Source organism: Sorex fumeus, unplaced genomic scaffold (genome assembly GCF_029834395.1).
Source record: "Sorex fumeus unplaced genomic scaffold, SorFum_2.1 ptg000015l, whole genome shotgun sequence".
NCBI classification, from domain to species: Eukaryota; Metazoa; Chordata; class Mammalia; order Eulipotyphla; family Soricidae; genus Sorex; species Sorex fumeus.
Window position 1 is genome coordinate 10,136,998 of NW_026606072.1, and position 21,921 is coordinate 10,158,918.

Consider the following 21,921-nt stretch of genomic DNA (forward strand, 5'->3'; position numbering starts at 1 on the left):
ATAATTTCCAGGCTTGTCAAAAATATGTGAAAGCTACTCAGCACAACCATTTTCTAAAATGTTTTAGTAATAAATTTTACTTTATTGTTAATGGTTTAGAATAAAACATTTTAAAAATTGAAATATTAAGGTAAATTAATTATTTTCATTTTATTCAGTTGAATTATGTGAAGAGAAGCATAAAGAATTTATAGGGAAAAAGGATATGGAAATTTCAGAGTTAAATGCAAAGTTGAGAGCTCAAGAAGAGGAAAAACAAAATGAAACTCTCCAACTACAGCTAGAGGTGGGTGTTTTATTTTATTTTATTTTTTTACGTTTTAATGACTTTTTTATTTTTGGAAACACCCAAATATATTTTCTTCATTTTCAACGTTTACTCTTAAGTTTATTTTAGTTTTTTTAAAAATTTTTTATTAGTGAAACACCATGAGGTAGAGTTATAGACTTACAAATTTTTGTGCTTGGGTTTCAGTTATACAATGATCAAGTGCCCATCCCTCCACCAGCGCCCATCCTCCACCACCACAGGTCCCAGCATCCCTCCCACCCACCCCCATCCCCCTATGACGTGGGTGTTTTAAGTTTTTTAAGTTTGCATATGCACCCTGGTACCACCAGAGGTCACTTCTGAGCGCGTCAAGAATAGCCTCAGAACACTGCCATTCGTGACGCAAACACCCCATATAAAGTTGCATCCCTCAGTATAGGTCTCATTCTGGTTATTATTTATCACAGTGAGATTCATTTCAAGAGTAGAAATAAGGTCTCTGAGAGGACCTCTCACACCCTTCTCCCGCTCTGTCACCTGTAATGCAATAAATAACCATTTCAACACTTAGCCTGAAGGTGGCACTCTTTAGTCATTTAAAAGTCCTTGATTTCAAAAATGATATTGTTTCTTCTGAAAACAGCAGGATTACTCAGGAAGTATCTACATTTTACTCAGGAAGTCTGTGCAAGCTCCTTAGGACATACCAACAGTAGGGCAAGTATTTCCATTCTTGACATTATACATCTTAGTGAAATTCCATTAACTTACATTTGAGATGAAACAAGACAAATTTCTCCCTAATAAATGTGTTTTTAAAGTAACATACAAAAATATTAGAGGACAGACAAATCAAATTGTTTTAAGTAAAGGGACTTCAAATAGATCTTAAAAGGTTGAGGTTATATTTATTTGTTCTAAAGATTTTTTTCCAGCAATTGTTTAACAAGATGTCAGAATCACAAAAATGTTACTATTTTGACAAAATAGTTGTTCTTAAATTTTTTTTCTAGAGTCTACCAATCTTCCTTTCCATCGCCATCCCTCAGCCTGGGTCCCACTTTACCATGTTTTCAGAGTTCACTGACTTAAATATGATAAATTACCCTATCAATAGGAAGGTTACAATCCCTGCAGTACTTGGTGAGGTATGTTGTTGAAGACTGTAGTAATTGACAAAAAGGGACTCATGATGACATTAGAGGCTTCTAATCTTTCTGCTTCTGATCAAGTATACCCACAGGCCACACAGAGGCTGGATGGGGATCTGAGATTCCATAGGACATGTTTCAGAATGACCCAGCAACTTCTAATCATGGACTGGGAGTGTATGTTTCATTTGCCATCTGGACCTTGCCACTGGTCAGCCCCAAGTTTGTTTGATAATGTAGCACTCCTTTTGTTTTTTTCTTCATTATAGCTGTTTCTCTCCCCAAATCCAAATAATCTCACAGCATTTAGACTAAGTAAATCCTGAAGCTAGATTTTTCTTTTTCTTTTGTAATGCAAGTATACACTTCCTCTGAATCTAAGGCATCTGCTTCAAAAAAGGCTGTCTCAGAACATCATAAATTAGGAAAAGTGCCAGGCCAGTTTCCCACTGAGTCTTCTTTTATATTGAAGATCATGATTGATTTCAGTAACTGACCCTTTGGGCCACTTATTTTGGGTTTTGGTTTGTTTTCTCCTGTTTCTAGATATTAAATTACTGCTTTTATGGTTTTAATTCACCAATATTGAGCCACCCTCCCCAGTTAAAGCTGAAACCCAGGCCCATGCGTGCACTAGTGTTCTCTCTCTCTCTCTCTCTCTCTCGCTCTCGCTCTCGCTCTCGCTCTCTCTCTCTCTCTCTCCATCATATTGGCCCAAGAAGTGCTGTACGGTTTATCTATCTTGTCAGTAACACAATACTTTCCCTCACAGCTTCCTGGTGGCTAGTACTGAATGGCACCTTGCCATCCTAATAAGAGCCACATGGATTAGTGATCCTGTCACAATATTGTTTATTAATATACTGAGACAATCACAAAACAAAGTCTCTTCTTAGCCCTAAGAGAGACTACCCGAAATTCAATCTAAACAGAAAAAATATAATGAGAGACTTTGGGAGTGGGGGCATGGAATTATTACCTCTTAAGAGTGGCCTATAAGATGCCCACTCTCATCACTTCTGTTCAATATAGTATTGGAAGTACTTGCAGTAGCAGTTAGGCAAGAAAAAGATATTAAGGGCGTCCAGATAGGAAAGGAAGAAATCAAGTTCTCACTATTCTAGATGATATATGATACTATATCTAGAGAATACTAAATCCTCTACCAAGAAACTCCTAGAAACAATAGACTTGTACAGTAAAGTTGCAGGCTATAAAATTAATACCCAAAAATCCATGGTCTTTTTATACGCAAATAATGAGACAGAGGAAAGTGACATGGAAAAAAAAACAATCCCGCTCACAATCATGCCCCAGAAAATCAAGTACCTCAGAATCAGCCTAAAGAGGTAAAGGATCTCTACAATGAAAACTACAAAATGCTACTCCATGAAATAAAAGAGAACCCAAGGAAATGGAAACATATCCCCTGCTCATGGATAGGAAGAATTAACATTGTCAAAATGGCAATACTCCCCAAAGCATTATACAGATTCAATGCAATCCCTATAAGGATGCCCATGAAATTCTTCAAAGAAATAGATCAAGCACTCCTGAAATTCATACAGAACAACAAACACCCACAAATAGCTAAAGCAGTTCTTGGGAAAAAGACGTTCGGAGGCATTACCCTCCCCAACCTCAAACTCTACTACAAAGTGGTAGTAATTAAAACAGCATGGTACTGGAATAAAGGCAGAGACTCAGACCAATGTAACAGGGTGGAATATCCTTACACACAACCTCAAATGTATGAACATCTAATCTTTGATAAGGGAGCAAGAAATGTGAAGTGGAGCAAGGAAAGCCTCTTTAACAAATGGTGCTGGCATAACTGGACAACCACATGCAAAAAAATGGGTTTAGACCTTGACCTAACACCATGCACAATAGTCAGATCAAAATGGATTAAAGATCTCTGCATCAGGCCAGAATCCATATAGTACATGGAACAAGGTCAGCAAAACCCTCCACGATGTTGAGGCTAACAGTATCTTCAAAGACGACACTCTACTGTCTGTTTCCAACCAAGTGGAAACAGAGATAAACAAATGGGACTATCTTAAACTAAGAAACTTCTGCACTGCAAAAGATACAGTGACCAAATTACAAAGATCAGTGAACAAGGGGAGGAAAGTGCTACAGTGCTACCCATCGGACAAGGGGTTGTTATCAAGGATATATAAGGCACTGATTGAACTCTGCAAGAAGAAAACATCCAACCCTATCAGAAAATGGGGTGATGAAATGAACAGAAACTTTCTCAAGGAAGAAATACAAATGGCAAAAAGCACATGAAACAATGCTCTTCATCACTAATTGTATAAAATCTTTGAGGGCAGCCAGGCGGAGGCTCTTCCCCTAGCCGCCCCCGCATTCGGGGCGCCCCAGGGCCGCTCACCCAGCTGGGGCAACCCGAGCCATGGGGCAGAAGGAGGAGGAAACGAGGGCCAGGCCGGTTGATTGATCAGATGCCATTTATTCCATTCTCCCCAGTCTCTCTGAGCCTCCCATTTTAGTCTCCACTGCTCCTCATTCCTGTCTGCTCCTGTCTCTCCTGCTCATCTCTCTGCTCCATCTCACAGCCTGGGCTCTCTCTCTCTCTCTCTCTCTCTCTCTCTCTCTCTCTCTCTCTCTCTCTCTCTCTCCACGTGTTTGCTCCTGTATTCTTCTTCTACATTCTTCTCTCTCTGTCCCCTTGCTAGCCTCTCCTTGGTCCATCTTGCTGCCCTGCTCTCTCACTCTTCAACTCTCTTGTCTCTCCAACTCCCCAACTCTGGGTTGACACTGCAGCCAGTCAGGTAGCAAAATCAACATAAGAAAGCCCTTCCTGATATAAAGTAACAAAGTATGAGATTAATACCCAAGAATAACTGAGATCAGCACCAGGAGGATTACTCCATAACTTAGAGGCCAGCCGGGTATCCTAGAGGAAAGGGCAGTTCAGATAGAGAAGGGAGCACCAAATAAAGGATGTTTGGAGGATCCTCCCAGGAGGGGAGATGCATGTCGAAAGTAGACTATGGACTGAACATGTTTGCCACTCAATGCCTCTTTTGCAAACCACAACACCCAAAAGGAGAGAGAGAACACAGGGGATTGCCCTGCCACAGAGACGGGGGGATGGGGGGATAGGGGTGGGAGGGATATTATCCATGGTGGTGGAAAATGGGCACTGGTGGAGGGATGGGTATCTGATCATTGTATAACTGAAACCAAAGCACAAAAAATTGTAAATTTACAACTGTAAAAACAAAATAAAATAAAATAAAGGGAAAAAAAAAAGCCCTTCCTGAGGTATTCCAAAGGTATTCCAAAGCCCTTCCAGACTGCCCAAGGGCAAAATACCTCCTAAAGTGTTTTTCTCCTTTCCTTAGTCCAATAACTCTATCAACATCTCAATACTAGTTATTTTTATATGGACACAGTAAGAGATAACATTGAGACTTGTAGGGCAGCTCTCTTGGGAGCATCTTGCCACAGACTCAGACTACAGCGCTCAGGCCAGATTAATCATTACTAACCTTAGCAGGGTCCAAATCTAGTTATTACTTTTTGGATCATGACTGCATTTTCCATGACCAAGCTCTTAACTTATAGGTAAGCATTATGGCACTTTGGCCAGGCTGATCTTGATGCCAGGGTAGCACATAGCTTACTGCTTGGCCTGGTTCCATCCAGTCCCTCGGTAGGACCCTGCTTTTGGGGGCGCTAGGAAGAAAGGGCAGCTGAGGCTTAGGCGAGAGAACAGATGCCCAGGAGGAAAATATCACTGAGAGTCACATAACAAAAGCATAGCATATACTGTCTTCTTGTGTCCATACAAAAAGGACATTACTCTGAATAAACTATGCAAAGGATTTAAGGAGAAGAGAAAAACAATATTTACAAGTCAACAGAGCACAAAGAAAGAAGTTACAAATAAACACAGGAATGGGAGCACTGTGATGGGAGAAACCCAATAAACCTAAACTACCTGAGGCTATGCAGGAAGGACAAAACAGTGTTATCCTACAACTAATTATCAGGGAGATGCAGATCAAAAAACTATGAGACACCACCTCACACCACAGAGACTGGCACACATCCAAAAGAACAAAAGCAACCAGTATTGGCATGGATGTGGGGAGAAAGAGACCCTCGAACACTGCTGGTGGGAATGCAGACTGGTTCAGCCCTTCTGGAAAACAGTATGGACTCCACTCAAAAAATTAGAAATTGAGCTCCCATTTGACCCAGCAATACCACTCCTGGGAATATATCCCAGAGATGCAAAAAACGTATAGTCGAAGTGACATCTGCACTTGTTTGTTCATTGCAGCACTCTTTACAATAGCCAGAATCTGGAAAAAACCTAAGTGCCCGAGAACAGATGACTGGTTAAACAAACTTTGGTACATATACACAATGGAATACTATGCAGCTGTTAGAAAAGATGAAGTCATGAAATTTACATAGAAGTGGTTCTACATGGAAAGTATCATGCTAAGTGAAATGAGTCAGAGAGGGACAGACATAGAAAGATTGCATTCATCTGGGGAATATAAAGTAACAAAATAGGAGACTAACACCCAAGAATAGCCAAGATAAGTACCAGAAGTTTTGCTCCGTGGCTTGGAGGCCAACCGCACATGCTGGAGGAAAGGGTAGCTCAGATAAAGAAGGGAACACCAAGTAAAGGGTATTGGGAGGATCCGCCCAGGATGGGAGATGCATGCTGAAAGTAGACTATAGACCAAACATGATTGCCACTCAATACCTCTATTACAAACCACAACATCCAAAAGTAGAGAGAGAACAAAAGGGAATGCCCTGCCACAAAGGTGGGGAAGGGTGGCGGGGGGATTATTGGGGGGGTGGGAGGGATACGATTAGTGGTGGTGGAGAATGGGCACTGGTGGAGGGATGGGTACTCGATCATTGTATAACTGAAACCCAAGCACAAAAATTTGTAAGTCTACAACTGTACCTCATGGTGTTTCACTAATAAAAATTTAAAAAAAGAAAAAAAGAGAAGAGTGGCCTATAAGGGACTGGGAAATAGCTCAGGATTCAGTGGTGTATGCCTGGCATGCTCAAGGACTCAAGTTTGATCACCACCATCAGGCACGGAATCCCTACCTTACCCCCAGCACCACCAAATGGCTATGGTGGCCATCCCCAGCACTACTGGGAACAAGCAGTGCAGCAGTTCTGCCCAGAACCAATCACTGAACCAGACCAGTTGACCAAGTATCAGCAGGAATGGCCTTGAGCTCTGCTTGACACTCCTTTAAAAAACAAACAAACAAACAAAAAAACAACAGCTATGTAAGAAATTTTTTTTAATTTATTGCTTTTCATATCAAATCAGGAAGAGTTAAAACTAAATCAACAAAATTATGCCCAGAGTCTACTATTGAGCCTCGAATTTTCCACAGAAAAGTATATTTTCTGCCTAGCTGTTGATTCTATCTCATTTTGTTCACCAAAAAAAAAAGTATTGATACAACACAAAAATATTTTTAGTATCTTTCTAGTATCTTTTAATATCTTTAAATCAACTAGATTCTCAACCTTTGTTAGCTAGACTGTTAGCCCAAATGTTTGAGGGGGAAAACAGAAGATACTGACCCCTTCAGAATCACTCAATAAAGACTGAGTACGTGTTACCTGTAAGAAGTTTCCCAGGACCAAACAGTATGGACGATTCTCAAAAAATTAGAAATTGAGCTCCCATTTGACCCAGCAATACCACTCCTGGGAATATATCCCAGAGAGGCAAAAAGGTATAGTCGAAGTGACATCTGCACTTGTTTGTTCATTGCAGCACTCTTTACAATAGCCAGAAACTGGAAGAAACCTGAGTGCCCCAGAGCAGTTGACTGGTTAAAGAAACTTTGGTACATCTACACAGTGGAGTACTATGTAGCTCTTAGAAAAGATGAAGTCATGAAATTTACATACAAGTGGTACAACATGGAAAGTATCATGCTAAGCGAAATGAGTCAGAAAGAGAGGGATAGACATAGAAAGATTGCATTCATCTGGGGGATATAAAGTAACAAAATATGAGATTAATACCCAAGAATAGCTGAGATCAGCACCAGGAGGATTACTCCATAGCTTAGAGGCCAGCCAGGCATTCTAGGGGAAAGGGCAGCTCAGATAGAGAAGGGAGCACCAAATAAAGGATGTTTGGAGGATCCTCCCAGGAGGGAAGATGCATGTTGAAAGTAGGCTATGGACTGAACATGTTTGCCACTCAAAGCCTCTTTTGCAGACCACAACACCCAAAAGGAGAGAGAGAGAACACAAGGGATCGCCCTGCCACAGAGGCAGGGGGGGATGGGGGGATGGGGGTGGGAGGGATATTATCCATGGTGGTGGAAAATGGGCACTGGTGGAGGGATGGGTATTTGATCATTGTATAATCTAAACCCAAGCACAAAAAATTGTAAATCTACAACTGTACCTCATGGTGTTTAAAAAAATTATTCGGAATTTCAAAATCACGTGGCCCTACTGCAGCCACGCGACATCATGTTATTCATAACCAGAAATAGAACACAAATTGTCTACTGTTGCCTTTTCAGCAGATCTGAGTGTTGGGGTAAAATCTCAAATAATAATAGTGGGTTTGGTGTCAAAATATTGAATGTGATAAAAGTAGAGAGAGAGTAATGTGGAAATCATCTGCCCCACAGGTAGGGGGAGGGTGTGGGATGGGGGGTATACTGGGGTTTTTGGTAGTGGAGAATGGGCACTGGTGAAGGTATGGGTGTTTCATTGTATGACCGAGACTTAGACCCGAAAGCTTTGTAACTGCTCTCACGGTGATTCAATAAATAAAATTATATATAAAAAAAACAAAATCAACAAAATTATGCCCAGATTCTACTATTGAGCCTCGAATTTTCCACAGAAAAGTATATTTTCTGCCTAATTGTTGATTCTCTCATTTTGTTCACAAAAAAAAATATTGATACAACACAAAAATATTTTTAGTATCTTTCTAGTATCTTTTAATATCTTTAAATCAACTAGATTCTCAACCTTTGTTAGCTAGACTGTTAGCCCAAATGTTTGAGGGGGAAAAAAGAAGATACTGACCCCTTCAGAATCACTCAATAAAGATGAAGTCATGAAATTTACATACAAATGGTACAACATGGAAAGTATCATGCTAAGCGAAATGAGTCAGAAAGAGAGGGATAGACATAGAAAGATTGCATTCATCTGGGGGATATAAAGTAACAAAATATGAGATTAATACCCAAGAATAACTGAGATCAGCACCAGGAGGATTACTCCATAGCTTAGAGGCCAGCCGGGCATTCTAGGGGAAAGGGCAGCTCAGATAGAGAAGGGAGCACCAAATAAAGGATGTTTGGAGGATCCTCCCAGGAGGGGAGATGCATGTTGAAAGTAGACTATGGACTGACCATGTTTGCCACTCAATGCCTCTTTTGCAGACCACAACACCCAAAAGTAGAGAGAGAACAAAAGGGAATGCCCTGCCACAGAGGCAGGTTGGGATGGGGGGGATGGGGGGGATGGATATTATCCATAGTGGTGGAAAATGGGCACTGGTGGAGGGATGGGTATTTGATCATTGTATAATCGAAACCCAAGCACAAAAAATTGTGTATCTACAACTGTACCTCATGGTGTTTCACTAATTAAAAACAAAATAGATTAAAAAAAAAAAGGTTCCCAGGGCGAGGGAATAGCTCATTGGTAGAGCACAGACCAGGCCTGGGTCTCAATATCACAGTGACCCCTGAGCATCTTCAGGTATCCCCAAATAGTCCCAGGACCACTGGTCCTTAATAGCATTTCATCTTCAAACCCAAATCCTTACTGAACATCTCCAGGCTTGGCCCAGGATCCCACCTCCTGCCCTATAGTGGTAGCCCCTATCAAAATAAATATGGGTCCCAGTGATAGCTTCCTTACTTGCAGGGGGAACATCATTGATTCTCAATGCCACATGGGCCAAGCATGATCCTGGTGCTCTGTTGTCCTCAGTACTACTACCAATTTATATTGCCACACCATAGCCAGTTGCGTGTGAGCACACAGCTAGCACACACACACACAATCTTTAATAGGCACCACTAAGAAAGATGTTCGAAAAGAAAAATATTACTTTTAAAGATGTTTGAGCACTGGGAATAACCAGAAAATATGGTTCTGCTAAGGCCAAGTGAGCACCACAGTAACTCCTAGTGAGCATTACAACCAGAATGTTCAAGGGTACAAACACTGGAGTTTTTCCTCAGCAAGCACCTCAGTGAGTGTGCAAGCATTGCAGCTGGATGTGAGACCCTCTGTGAATCCACCGCAAAAAAGTGCATGAAATCACAGCAAGTATGTGTGTGCTCTCTATTACCACAACAATGAAGGGGTGGTATAATCACTTATGTTTTAATTCATATTTTAAACTAGTATTAATTTTTGTTTACATATTTTGCTGGAGTGATAGCACAGTGGTAAGGCGTTTGCCTTGCGCGCAGCCGGCCTGGCCAAGCCGGTTCTATTCCTCCACCCCTCTTGGAGAGCCCGGTAAGCTACCAAGAGTATCTCACCCGCATGGCAAAGCCTGGCAAGCTACCCGTGACATATTCAATATGCCAAACACAGTAACAAGTCTCACGATGGAGACGTTACTGGGCCCGCTCGAACAAATTGATGACCAATGGGAGGACAGTGCTATAGTGCTATACATATTGATTTGGTGGTAATAAAAAATGTTGGGGCTGGAACAATAGCACAGCAGATAGGGCGTTTGCCTTGCATGCAGCCAACCCGGGTTCAATTCCCAGCCTCCCCTATGGTCTCCCGAGCACCACCAGGAGTAATTACTGAGCGCATCAGCCAGGAGTAACCCCTATGCATCGCCGGGTGTGACCCAAAATGCAAAAATAAATAATCATAATAACAATAAATGTTAACACCCAGATAATATTTACTTGCAGTCAATGTTAATCTCCTTTAGGTGTTATTGCTCTTAAGAATTATTTCTAGGGGCTGGAGAGATAGCACAGCGGGTAGGGCATGTGCCTTGCACGTGGCCGACCCAGGTTCGATTCCCAGCATCCCATATGGTCCCCTGAGCACCGCCAAGAGTAACTCCTGAGTGCAGAGCCAGGAGTAACCCCTGTGCATCGCCAGGTGTGACCCAAAAAGCAAAAAAAAAAAAAAAAAGAATTATTTCTAGGAGCTGGAAAGTTTGCACGCAGCCAACCCAGGTTTGATCCCCAGCATCCCATATAGTTATCCAAGCACCACCAGGAATAATTCCTGAGAATAGAGCCAAGAATCCCTGAGAATCACTGGCTGTGCCCTCTCCCAGTTGAAAAATATTTTTTAAAGGAAAGAATTATTTCTAAAAGAATTTTTCAGTAGTACTGCCATATGAAGAATAGACTTAAAGGTGTGTCAAGAGACACAATGAATTGCTTGTAATTATAATTTTACTCATTGTTTAACTAGAATGTTATCAATAGTAACCTTATTTTTAAACTTGATTCAGTTTGATGCCAAACTAGCAACAGTTCAAGTTAAATCAAAATTAAATCCAGATTCTACTGCTTTAGCACATAGTATCTACAAAAAGGTATGTGAGTTTTCCTTCCAGCTGCTGCTTAAGAAAAATTTTATTGGTTTCTATAAGTATTAGAAGCATTAGTCTGTATTATTTTTAAATGCAAATATTTATGAATATACCTAATTGTTTTTCTTAAAATGTACCACACAATCAGAAAGGCATTAAATTTTTTATGATCCTTTGAATAATTTTAGACTAGTAAATATTAGTTCATTAAAATATTGGAAAGTCCTTTGACTCTTGAAGACTGAGAAATTCTGTAATATAGTTTGATCTAAGGTTGACTTTATATTCTCTTTTTTATTTTGACTTTACATTCTGAAGCTGCTTTATGCATAAGGTATGCAGTACTTAATATGACTATTTCTAGATTACAGTAACAGTTTTAGTGTGTTTTTCTATTTTTCTGTATGTGTGCCTCATTTAGAAATTTCAGCATCTTTTAGAAGAAAAAAACAAGGAGATTTCGATTCTTCGCAATACCATTCATGAATTACAACAACACCTTTCTGCTGTGAGAGATTCCCGCCTTAAATCTACTGACAAAAATTCTAACCTTAAGCGTAGACGACTTTGAGCATAGCGGTAAATTCATTATTGCTTATTGTTTATTGTTGCTGTTTATTGTTTATTGTTTATTGTTATTGTTTATTGTTTGTTTATTGCTTATTGTTTCAACTATTGTTTAAAAATAGTTGAAAATTTTACTTCTATTGTAAATAATAACAGTAATAACAAATAACTTTAAGCTTTTTATTGAGTTTATTTTTAACATGTCCACACTTTGTCCAACAGTGTACTGCATTCCAACTTAACAGTATTAACCATAATGAAGTTCAGGTTTATAGGAAGTAAGTTTACCTACTAAACCATCATTGACTATGGAAATACTTTCTAAGCAATCAAAACATAGACAGTATTCTTGGATCTTCTCCTTACATTTTTCAAGACAGGAATTCTCAAATTGTACAGAGTGTGAAATAATGCTGAAGAAAACCAGATATAAAAGTTTCATTCCTATGTGATAGTAAAAATCAAGATATGAGCCTTAGATATAAAAAAGTATATAATTGGGTAGCAAAATAGTCATGTGTAAGTATTTCTGAATCTTAAAAGAATTCACTTATTTAAAGGTTTAGTCAGTTTTAAAGATAAGTTTAAAAAGCAAGAAATATTATTATTAAATTGTTAGAAGAAATAAGAAAAAAATGGAAAACATGTCTTTATTGTTCTTTCTCCATCCTAATTGCTAAGTATCCCACAGAAGCCCCTAGGTCATAGTTTTTGCTTCTGTTTTCATTAATGCAAATAGAATATTGGAAGAAGAAAAAGAAAGACATATTAACCAAATTCTGCAATCACCTTTCAGTTGCCCTGTAATAAAATTTTGGTATGGATCAACATTTCTTTGAAATAAATTTAAAATTTGGAAGCCAAATAATACATCTTTCCATGTATGCACGAATCTAATTTTCTATTTTTGAATCACAAATTAGGTAGCTAGTAAAATGCTGGAAATGGAATTGTACCTAGACCAATTTGGGGAGTAATCAAATTAAACTGTTTAGTTTGCAGGTCATTTTCACATTTCTGCCTGATTTTTTCAGCTTCATTCGGTGCTGTCTACTGTGGTCTTGGGCTGCTGACCTGACTGTCAGGCAGCAGGAGGCAAACGTCACTGTCAGGATTCAATGACATTCTCCTCTGCCCAAAGACCCTGTCAGCTGCATAAAGAGGGGAGGTTTTCATTACACTGTCAGGTGATGGCAGACCCTGTTTTTTCAAAGACCAGATGTCGGCAGTGTCAGCATCAGCTACTCGGAGCCAACTCTGAATCTTTGGGCAACTTTCAAAGTAGCTGATTTATACATCTCTTTCGTCAGAGCTTCTTTTGTGGAAGAGAAAGTTGGGAACTTCCACTTACAGGCATATCTCAGTTCTCAGGGTCACCCTGACTTTGTGGTCCCTTGTGCTTATGGTGGTGATGAAGGTGTGGATGAGAGGGATGCTCCGAAGCATCCGTCATTTCTGGTTGCTGATGCTCCAAAAGCTGAGCGTGCCCAAGCTGCTGGTGCCCATGCCTGTGATGATGGGGCTGGCGATGGAGATGGTGTGGTTGTAGAGCCTCGGTGGTCTTCTCCACAGATGCCAAAGAAACTCTCTTACAGAATTCTTCATGTTCCAGGGTCTGTGACAAATACAGAAGTCATTCATAAATAAATATAAAATTTTTTTTCAAGAGGCATATGTATTATTTACAAAACTAACAATAATAAATTTCGAGTAGCTAAGCTGAAATGGCTTTGTTTTACTATCATTTTATGAATAAAAATTGTTGTCAGTCTCAGTAGCACCTATATTATTTTTTTTAAGTTCTGTCCCCTTCCTTATCTAATTGTGTCTTTCTTGTACAAAGCTTACTTATAATCACAGAATTCCCAAGCAATCAAAACCATAGAATCAACACAATTGTAAATCATAAGACCCAAATTATAATACTTAATAAAATTGGTTTTGCTAAGGAACAGAGTAAGGACAGGGAGATGGAAGAGAGTTATGGTACACTACAAGAGGGATACTGGCCCTGGGACACGGGTGGTGGGTGTGGTACTGAAACTCTGTCAGGCTCATTCTTGTAAATCTTGGTGTCTACATAAAAATTAGAGAAAACATAAAAGAATCCTCAAGCATCTTACAAGTAAATTAATATCTATTTTGAAAAATTTTAAAAGTACATAATACAATTAAAGTTCAGTAGTTCACATAAGTTTTTACAGTAAAGTCAACATCAGAATTTAAATTTCCCTCTTCTACAGAATAGCATTGCTATTCTGGAGAAAAGTCTGGAGATATTTAAGTAAAGTAAAGGCCCTCCCGTTGATCACCGATTTGATCGAGCGGGCCCAGTAACGTCTCCATCGGAGACTTTGTTGTTACTGTGTCTGGCATATCGAATACTCTCGGTAGCTTGCCAGGCTCTCCGAGATATTTAAGGTTTTTTTAAAAGGTCAAACCCTTATATTTATAGCTATGTAAGTGAAGCTTAATAAACTGATTAAAAGAATTTAGACTGAAGTAAAGTTGATCAACTATGAAATCCTAAAATCAGTTGATTTGTCATGTCAGCAATGCATCATAGATAATACTGTATTCTGATGCAAGTGAATTTCTCTCTGATAATTCAAAAATGCCAACAAACTATTCCAAATTGGTAGTTTTAATACCTCAGTGTATGTCAGGAAATGATCAGAACGATCAGAACTTTAATTATGTGCCCTTACCATAGCGCTGTCAGCTGGAAGTAACTAATTACCACTCATTTTCCACTGTCCCAGAAATTCCATTCTGCATGAATCTAAATCTTTAGTATGCTGTCTTTATTTCTATGTTTGCCCACAAATAATAGACTCAAAGTTTAAAGATAAAGCAGTGTAGTGTTAAACCTTAATCTAAAGTCTATTTGTAAGTAAAATTACAAAATCGACCTGAGAAACCAAAGAATGACTAAGGGGAGTGTGGTCTGATGTTTTGGAAGTTTTGGAAAGGTTATAAATTTCACTGGATTTTAGCATACAGATACCAAGTAGTACTTCTATTGTTATTTCTGAGTTTTTTTCGACAAAACACTTTGCTCAGTGTTTAAAATATACTATATTATGACTATTTAGCAGCTATGTCTAACTTTTTTGTCTAACAGATTCTCATATCCAGGAGTAAATATCCTAGTTGCTAATGAAGAGAAAATATCAGTAGCCAGTAGAAAACAATCTATTTTGAAATACATTAATTACAGCTGCAGAATGGGCTGCTTGTATAAGGACTTCACAGAAAAGTTACAGTCCTGCATTCTTTATTTCAGCCCAAATTCCTTTTCAGATAATGCCATGACTAAGTCTTGCTGTCAGTGTGCTCTTGTGTGTACACGTTTAGAAAATACAATATTATACACTTATTTTAAGTTGGTTCAGTACTTCCAACAATTATGCAACATCATTTGATAGCACTGAAATTATGATCTTTTATTTTTTACTTTCTAAAATCCTAGTTAAAAGTGGTAGTCTGGATCTTGGAAAGATGTTTTAAAGTATACACCGCAAAACAAAGGGAGTGTAATTATAAAAACTAGAGTTGTTTATTTTTTGTATATCATCAAAAGCACTGATTATCTAATTGATTATAAAGTAGTAATTTATTTACTGACACTTAAAAGATTTCTTCTTTTCTCTCAGTAAATAATAATTCAGAAATAATAAATAAAAATACCATGAGAGGGCAATTTCCACATTTGTTTTCACAGTAAGCAATCTTAATGGCTTCTTCTACATAGGGGAAAGATAGAAAGGAGAAAGGTATGCCAATATGATATACAAGACGACCGCATCTGAAAAAGAAAAGAGAAATGCAAAATTATTACATTATATTCTGTAGTGTGATTCTCCTTAAACATAGTCTTGGATAGATACTTCTTGTCTTAACACTGTGAGACCATTTGATCCAGAAGTAGCCCCACACCACCAAGTGTGGCCCAAGAAACCAAACAAACACAACTTAAAACCCTTGTGTTCCTTCTGTAAATTTCCTTAAACAGGGTCTCAAATGAACTCCCTTGCACATTCCACAAGGTCAGGTTATGGTAAAGACTGTAGCGCATCTAATCCTGGCATCTAATGTTTTATAGACCTGTCAAAATGGGATCACCTTTGGTATAATCATTGTGACTTGGTCAAATACAGTTTTGTAATAAACCTGTAACTTCTACTTCAAGTGCCCAAACCACTGATGTACTTAGGCTTTATAAATTACATAAATTTCTCATAATTTCTAAGACAACAACAATTCCATACAAGAGATCAAAAGCATAATAAAAGAGCTCAAGTCTTAGGCAATTGTTCATTTAAAACTGTATATATATGTAAAAATTTCATCACAATAAAAATAAATTACACAGTATTGACATTCTCACAAAAGGTAGAGCTAAAATGCCCACATCTTACCCCTATAATTTTATGTAAATAGTGAATGGTTATAACTTGCTACTAACTAAATCAGAGATTTGGGGATCTAAAATTATGAAATATTAAAAAATATTTATTATAAGATCAATTAGGGCATGGGGTTCAAAGAGACAGCACAAGGATTAAGGGGCTTGCCTTGCAACCTACCATCAGGTTTGAATCCCAGCACCACGTATGTTTCCCTGAACACAGTCAAGTGTGGTCCAAACCCCCCACCCACCCAAAATAAAACAAAGACCATATAGGGTGTAAGCCCGGGCAGAGTCTAATTTACCCCTTCTTAGGAGATCAATGAAAACAATTAGAGCACCAATTAGAAATACTAATAAATTATGCAGTGAGGTTCCTTCAAAATGTGATTGTTGTAATGGTTCATGAAATCAAAAACCAGGCAGATTTTGATTAACATATTTTTGACTTTTTGTTTTTGCTTTTGTTTGGTTTGTTTTTTGGGCCATACCTGGTAATTCTCAGGGCTTACTCCTGGCTCTGCGTTCAAGGATCACTCCTGACAGACAGATGGGACCACATGGGGTGCCAGGGATCAAACCAGGTTTAGGCACGTGCAAACAAACAACACCCTACCTGCAGTATAATCACTAGAGCCCCTGGTTAATATACTTTATGTGGTATATTTACATACTTTATATGGTTAACACACTTTACAGTTTGTAAAGTCAAGTAAGTAACCTCAAAACTATTAATTACATTAGTGATAAACAAGTAGCCTGCCAAGTAGAGTTATTAACATACAAAATCCTTAAGTAAAATTGTACATAATACACAAATGGGTGCTTTTTTTTCTATCTAACCAGAATAACAATTTACTGAAGGGGCAGGAGAGAGGAATACACTCATTTGTTTTTTAATTTTCCTATTGAAATGTTCAGTTCATTTGTGGCAAGGAATATTATTTCAATAATATTAAAACCAAACATTTTAGATGGTTCACAAAGAAGCAGATTATTTGTCAATAAAATAACAAGGACAGGTCATTTTTAAAATCTTTTTAATGCTGAATATTCAAATATCTTTTGATTTGGGGTATGTCTAAGTATTTTGTGTTCATACACATACCTGTCATATACGAGAAAGTCATCTTTTTTCCCATTTAAAAGAGTCCAGACGTCTGTTTGGTTTTCTTCTTGTTGATAAACAGGAATATACTCTGAAACCTGATTTTTAAGATGTGTATATTTCAATTGAGAGTGAAGTCCTTGATGATTAACAACGACATAGGAAATGTTAGAATATCCTTCTTCCTCCAGTTTTACTCGCAAGTCTTCCAATCTGAAATAGTTTAACGAAAAGTAAAAAAAAAAAAAACCTTAATCTCATTAATCACTTTCTTTTCTCCTATTTTTTTCATGGAAATTCTACTACTATTTTTTTCTCATACCTCTTCTATGATTTTGGCTTAGAAAGCTAAAAAGCTTCATTTTTAAAATTATTTTTGAAAAGTGTTCAGTTAGAACTTTATGCTAAATACTTTCACAAATGAGTTTTTAGTTCTCAAATTAATCATTAACAACTGTATATTGTTATTAGTTGTTTGCTAATACATTTTACAGTTAGAATAAACAAAAAACAAATACTGTCCTCCCGTTGTTCAGTTTGCTTGAGTGGGCCCAGTAACGTCTCCATTTTGAGACTTGTTACTGTGTTTGGCATATTGAATACGTCACGGGTAGCTTGCCAGGCTTTGCTGTGCGGGCGGGATACTCTTGGTAGCTTGCCAGGCTCTCCGAGAGGGGCGGAGGAATTGAACCCAGCTCGGCTGGGCTGGCTGTGTGCAAGGCAAACACTCTACCTGCTGTGCTATCACTTGATAGCACACAACAGTTAGAATACTACCCAATAAGTATTTGGGGACTAAAGAGACAAGTATCTTAACATGTATTTGTTTATATACGCTTATTTAGTGGCTTTTGTGGACAAGCCTAGCTTCATTCCACACTGGCATCTTTGCTTCCTATATTGAAATCCACTTGTAGAAGTACATTTAGGATAGTTTAATCATACAAGTAATACATTTTAGAGGAATATTATAAAACATGAACCCACAATAAAAATACAGATTTTCATGACTTTAGAAACACCACTGTAAACATGTTGGTGTATATCCTCCGGGTCTTCTAAAATGTTCTGTAGCTGTATCACTGTCCTCCCGTTGTTCATTGATTTGCTCGAGCGGGGCCCAGTAAGGTCTCCATTGTGAGACTTGTTGTTACTGTATTTGTCATATCGAACATATCATGGGTAGCTTGCCATGCTTTGTCACATGGGCGAGATACCCTTGGTAGCTTGCCGGGCTCTCCGAGAGGGGCAGAGGAATCGAACCCAGCTGGGCTGGGCTGGCCATGTGCAAGGCAAACGCCCTACCTCTGTGCTATTGCTCCCAAAATGTGATTCAACAAATGCATCTTTTCCACTCTTTTAATCTTACCTGTTCTATTTATCTAACACTTTGCCCTTAAGAAATCCAACCCCGGGGCCGGAGCAATAGCATAGCGGGTAGGGTGCTCGCCTTGCACGCAGCCGACCTGGGTTAGATCTCCAGCATCCCATATGGTCTCCCAAGCACCGTCAGAGTAATTCCTGAGTGCAGAGCCAGGAATAACCCTTGAGCATCACTGGGTATGACCCAAAAAGCAAAAAAAAAAAAAAATACCATAGAATTTCCAACCCCATAGAAAGAATTTCTTACCTAGATGCCTGGATAATACACAGATGTCAGCTGGCTTCAAGAAGAGCAATCACGGTCACTGAGCCATTTGAGTTCAGCATTGGATCTTCATCCCTTATACTCCAGGCTGGAGGTTTCTTACACAAGTCGCTCTGCCCCTGGCACTCTGTCCCTCCTCCAGGGAGGAGACAGAGAGCCAGGGCCAGCCCCAAGCCTCTCCACATTGGTGGGCTTGTCCTGTAAGAAAGTAAGTCTTTCTGTCACCTTCACAGATGACTCCCCGGTGAAAAGCAGGGCTTTCTATAACCCTCACAGCTATCATCCTATTTCCCATAAATACCTAACCTATTCAGTCTGTCTCCAGGTGACCTGGCTTATTAAGTTGGACCTCCCTGCCAGAGACCTGTCTATAAGAACAGTCAGAGGCCGGAGGGTTCAATCCTCGGCATCGCATATGGTCCCCCCAGAGAACCGCCAGGAGTGATTCCTGAGTGCATAGCCAAGGAGTAACCCCAGCGAATCACCAGTTGTGGCTCAAAAATAGAACAAAAAAAACTCCAACTATCCTAAAATGGTTTAGTCTATTATCTAATTAAAAAAAAAAAGAAGAGGATATATGTAGATTATCTCCAGAGAATTATTAAGACAGTATTAGTATTGATGATCCAATTATCCTTTTGTGATGGAGGGAGGCTTGCTTGTTTGAGGGACAATGCTCAGGGGTTACTTGTGGCTCTGTACTCAGGAATTACTCCTGGTGGTACTCGGGGGAACATATAGGATGCCAAGGATGGAATCCAAGTTGGCAGCATGCAAGGTAAGTACCCAACCCACTGTACTATAACTCTGACCCCACAATTATTCTTCTTATACCTACCAACAAGCAGTGCCAAGCTTGCTTTTATAACTTGTCAGTTATACTTTCTAATTCTGCTCATTATCCTTTCAGCAGCTAAGGAAACTATGACTAAAGGAGAATTTGGGCATTTTGCCCAAGTTTATACATATAGTCACAAGATTGGTTTCAAGTCAATTCTACGAATCAATCCAAACATAACCTCTGTCACTGTCACTGTCCTCCCACTGTTCATTGAGTTGCTCGAGAGGGCCCAGTAACGTCTCCATTGTGAGACTTCTTGTTACTGTGTTTGGCATACCGAATATGTCACGGGGAGCCAGGCTTTGCCAGGTGGGCAAGATACTCTCGGTAGCTTGCCAGGCTTTCCGAGAGGGGAGGAGGAATCGAATCCAGCTAGGCTGGGCCAGCCGCACACAAAGCACACTGAAATATGTTGTCAGTTTTTAGTATAGGTATAATTATAGCAACTGTTCTGTTTGTGTCCCTGGATGAAAAAGAAAAAAAAAACAACCAAAATAATTTAAGCTGTTTTGGGGTTGGAAAGATAGTATAGTGGGAAAGGCACTTGCCCAGCACATGGCCAACCTAGGTTCAATCCTAGCACCACATATGGTCACCCAAAGTCACCAGGAGTAATCCCTGAGCACCACCGGATGTGGCCCCCCAAACAACAAAGTAATAATTTAAGATGTTTGCCTCATGCAAAAAATGATTAGGTTTCCCCTACTCTCTCAAATATAAACTCAGTAGATTTGGGATGTTATTGGAATAAATGCTTCCACTTGCAGATGTTCCTTTGCCACAATTAACAGATTGTTCAACTCTGTTTCCTTAGATCATTTTTTTGTATAATAAACTTTCATAATTATAGAGACAGCTAGAAAAAAATGATGCCTACAAAAAATGTTAAATAACAAGATTGGGATTTCTGAAATCTCGTCAATACAAATTAGGAAATAGCTTCAAATTCCACTAATCTCACCACTTTCCAATTACAGACCTAGAAGTTTGCCACAAACTAAAGCAATACTTAACATGTTTAAAATTTTCCACTGAAAGGAAGAAACTTTTCCCCCTTTCTTCCCCCCAAAATATGAGGATCTAACCTCATTCGGTCAAAAGATACGACCCACTCACTACTTAAGCCCCCCAATTTTTCATTTATGCACAAACCACCCCCATTTTGACACGGGTTTAATTCTTGAAAGTGAATAATTCTGCTTAGTGGTGGAACCTGCTCTCCTCTCTTCAGATCCAGGAGCTGTTTTCCCCTGAGAGTTCTCACTCTATTTCAGTAAAAAAATATTTCAGCACTAACCTACACGATTGCCTCTATAATACCTCAGCATTATTGCAGAATAAACTAACTTTATCCTGGGCCTTCCAGAAGGCGAGGTGGAATCTCTGCATTGTCCATGTGCAAAGGCAAAACTGTATCCACCACATCCCATTTGAGACCCTTTGATTCTCTCTGTCTCTGTTCTGTCTCTGTCTCTGTCTCTGTCTCTCCCTCCTTCTTTCTCTCTCTCTCTCTAATTTACCCCCTCCACCTATTTCTTAAAAACAAAAATACCTATGCTTAAAAAAAAGTATGTTTATCAGACAAAATCTGAAGATTTTCCAAACTCTGAAAGAGAAAGCAGCCAAATTCCTACTTACAGCCCCTTCAGCAGCGCCTGCTTCCTCCCTTCTCTCGGCTCCACAGCGCCACAAAGGCACAGACAACGCTGATATTTATAGTCCTGTTGTTTACCTCACCCCTCAGCTATTGACCAAAGTTCAGTGCCCCCTCCGCTGCGACCTTGCAAGCAGAACAAATTCCTAAGCGGGTAGTCATAAACAAAAGTGTTAGAAAGTAGCAAAACCTGCCATGCGGAAAGGTTTGGGGCAAATATTGATTGATTTGCCATCGTTTTTGGTCACCCCAGTATCTAGGATTTAATGGTACAGTCGAGGGCGGGGAGGAAGGGCTAAAAGGGGTAATGAAGGCCGCCAAGTCACTTTTTTCTCCAAATTATAATCGACAAAAACTTTTGCTGACTCACCTAGTTATGCTGCTGAATGGAAGAAAAATAGGGGAAAAAGAAACTTTTTTTTTGTTCCTTTTGCTTTGTGGTGTCCAGCAACTTTTGTGAAACAAATCACCAGTTGTTCCCCATCTTTCTGTACTATATCTCCAGCTGCTATTCTTGCTACCACTTCTGCCCATCTGCTTGGGGGTTTGTTTGGTTTTGCTTTGGGGACCACACGCAGGTGCTCAGGGCTTACTCCTGGCCCCACGCTCAGGAATCCCACCTGGTGAGGCTCCTGACCATATCGGATTTATTGGGGTTGAACCTGGGCAGGC

The 21,921-nt window shown here is 39.3% G+C and overlaps 2 protein-coding genes across 3 annotated transcripts in view; one reads left to right on the plus strand and one right to left on the minus strand.

The window, feature by feature from the left end:
• CCDC152 (coiled-coil domain containing 152) overlaps window positions 1-11,591 on the plus strand; it is a 41,939-nt gene extending 30,348 nt beyond the window's left edge. Inside the window, exons 6-8 of the mRNA XM_056112023.1 lie at window positions 159-286; window positions 10,940-11,023; window positions 11,442-11,591. Coding sequence (XP_055967998.1) covers window positions 159-286; window positions 10,940-11,023; window positions 11,442-11,591 — 362 coding nt within the window. The remainder of the gene's footprint in view (window positions 1-158; window positions 287-10,939; window positions 11,024-11,441) is intronic.
• Window positions 11,592-11,753: 162 nt separating this feature from the next.
• On the minus strand, window positions 11,754-21,354 carry SELENOP (selenoprotein P). Of its 2 annotated transcripts, none has more exons than XM_056112154.1 (5): window positions 21,234-21,354; window positions 18,737-18,952; window positions 17,107-17,319; window positions 15,278-15,395; window positions 11,754-13,202 (listed from the first exon to the last, which is right to left on the minus strand). In XM_056112154.1, exons 2-5 carry the CDS (start codon window positions 18,937-18,939, stop codon window positions 12,579-12,581), a joined length of 1,158 nt encoding a protein of 385 aa, XP_055968129.1. In that variant the 5' UTR covers window positions 18,940-18,952; window positions 21,234-21,354; the 3' UTR covers window positions 11,754-12,578. The 2 variants fall into 2 exon arrangements, with proteins under 2 accessions (XP_055968129.1, XP_055968130.1); XM_056112155.1 differs by having other exon boundaries at window positions 12,669-13,202.
• Window positions 21,355-21,921: the final 567 nt, after the last annotated feature.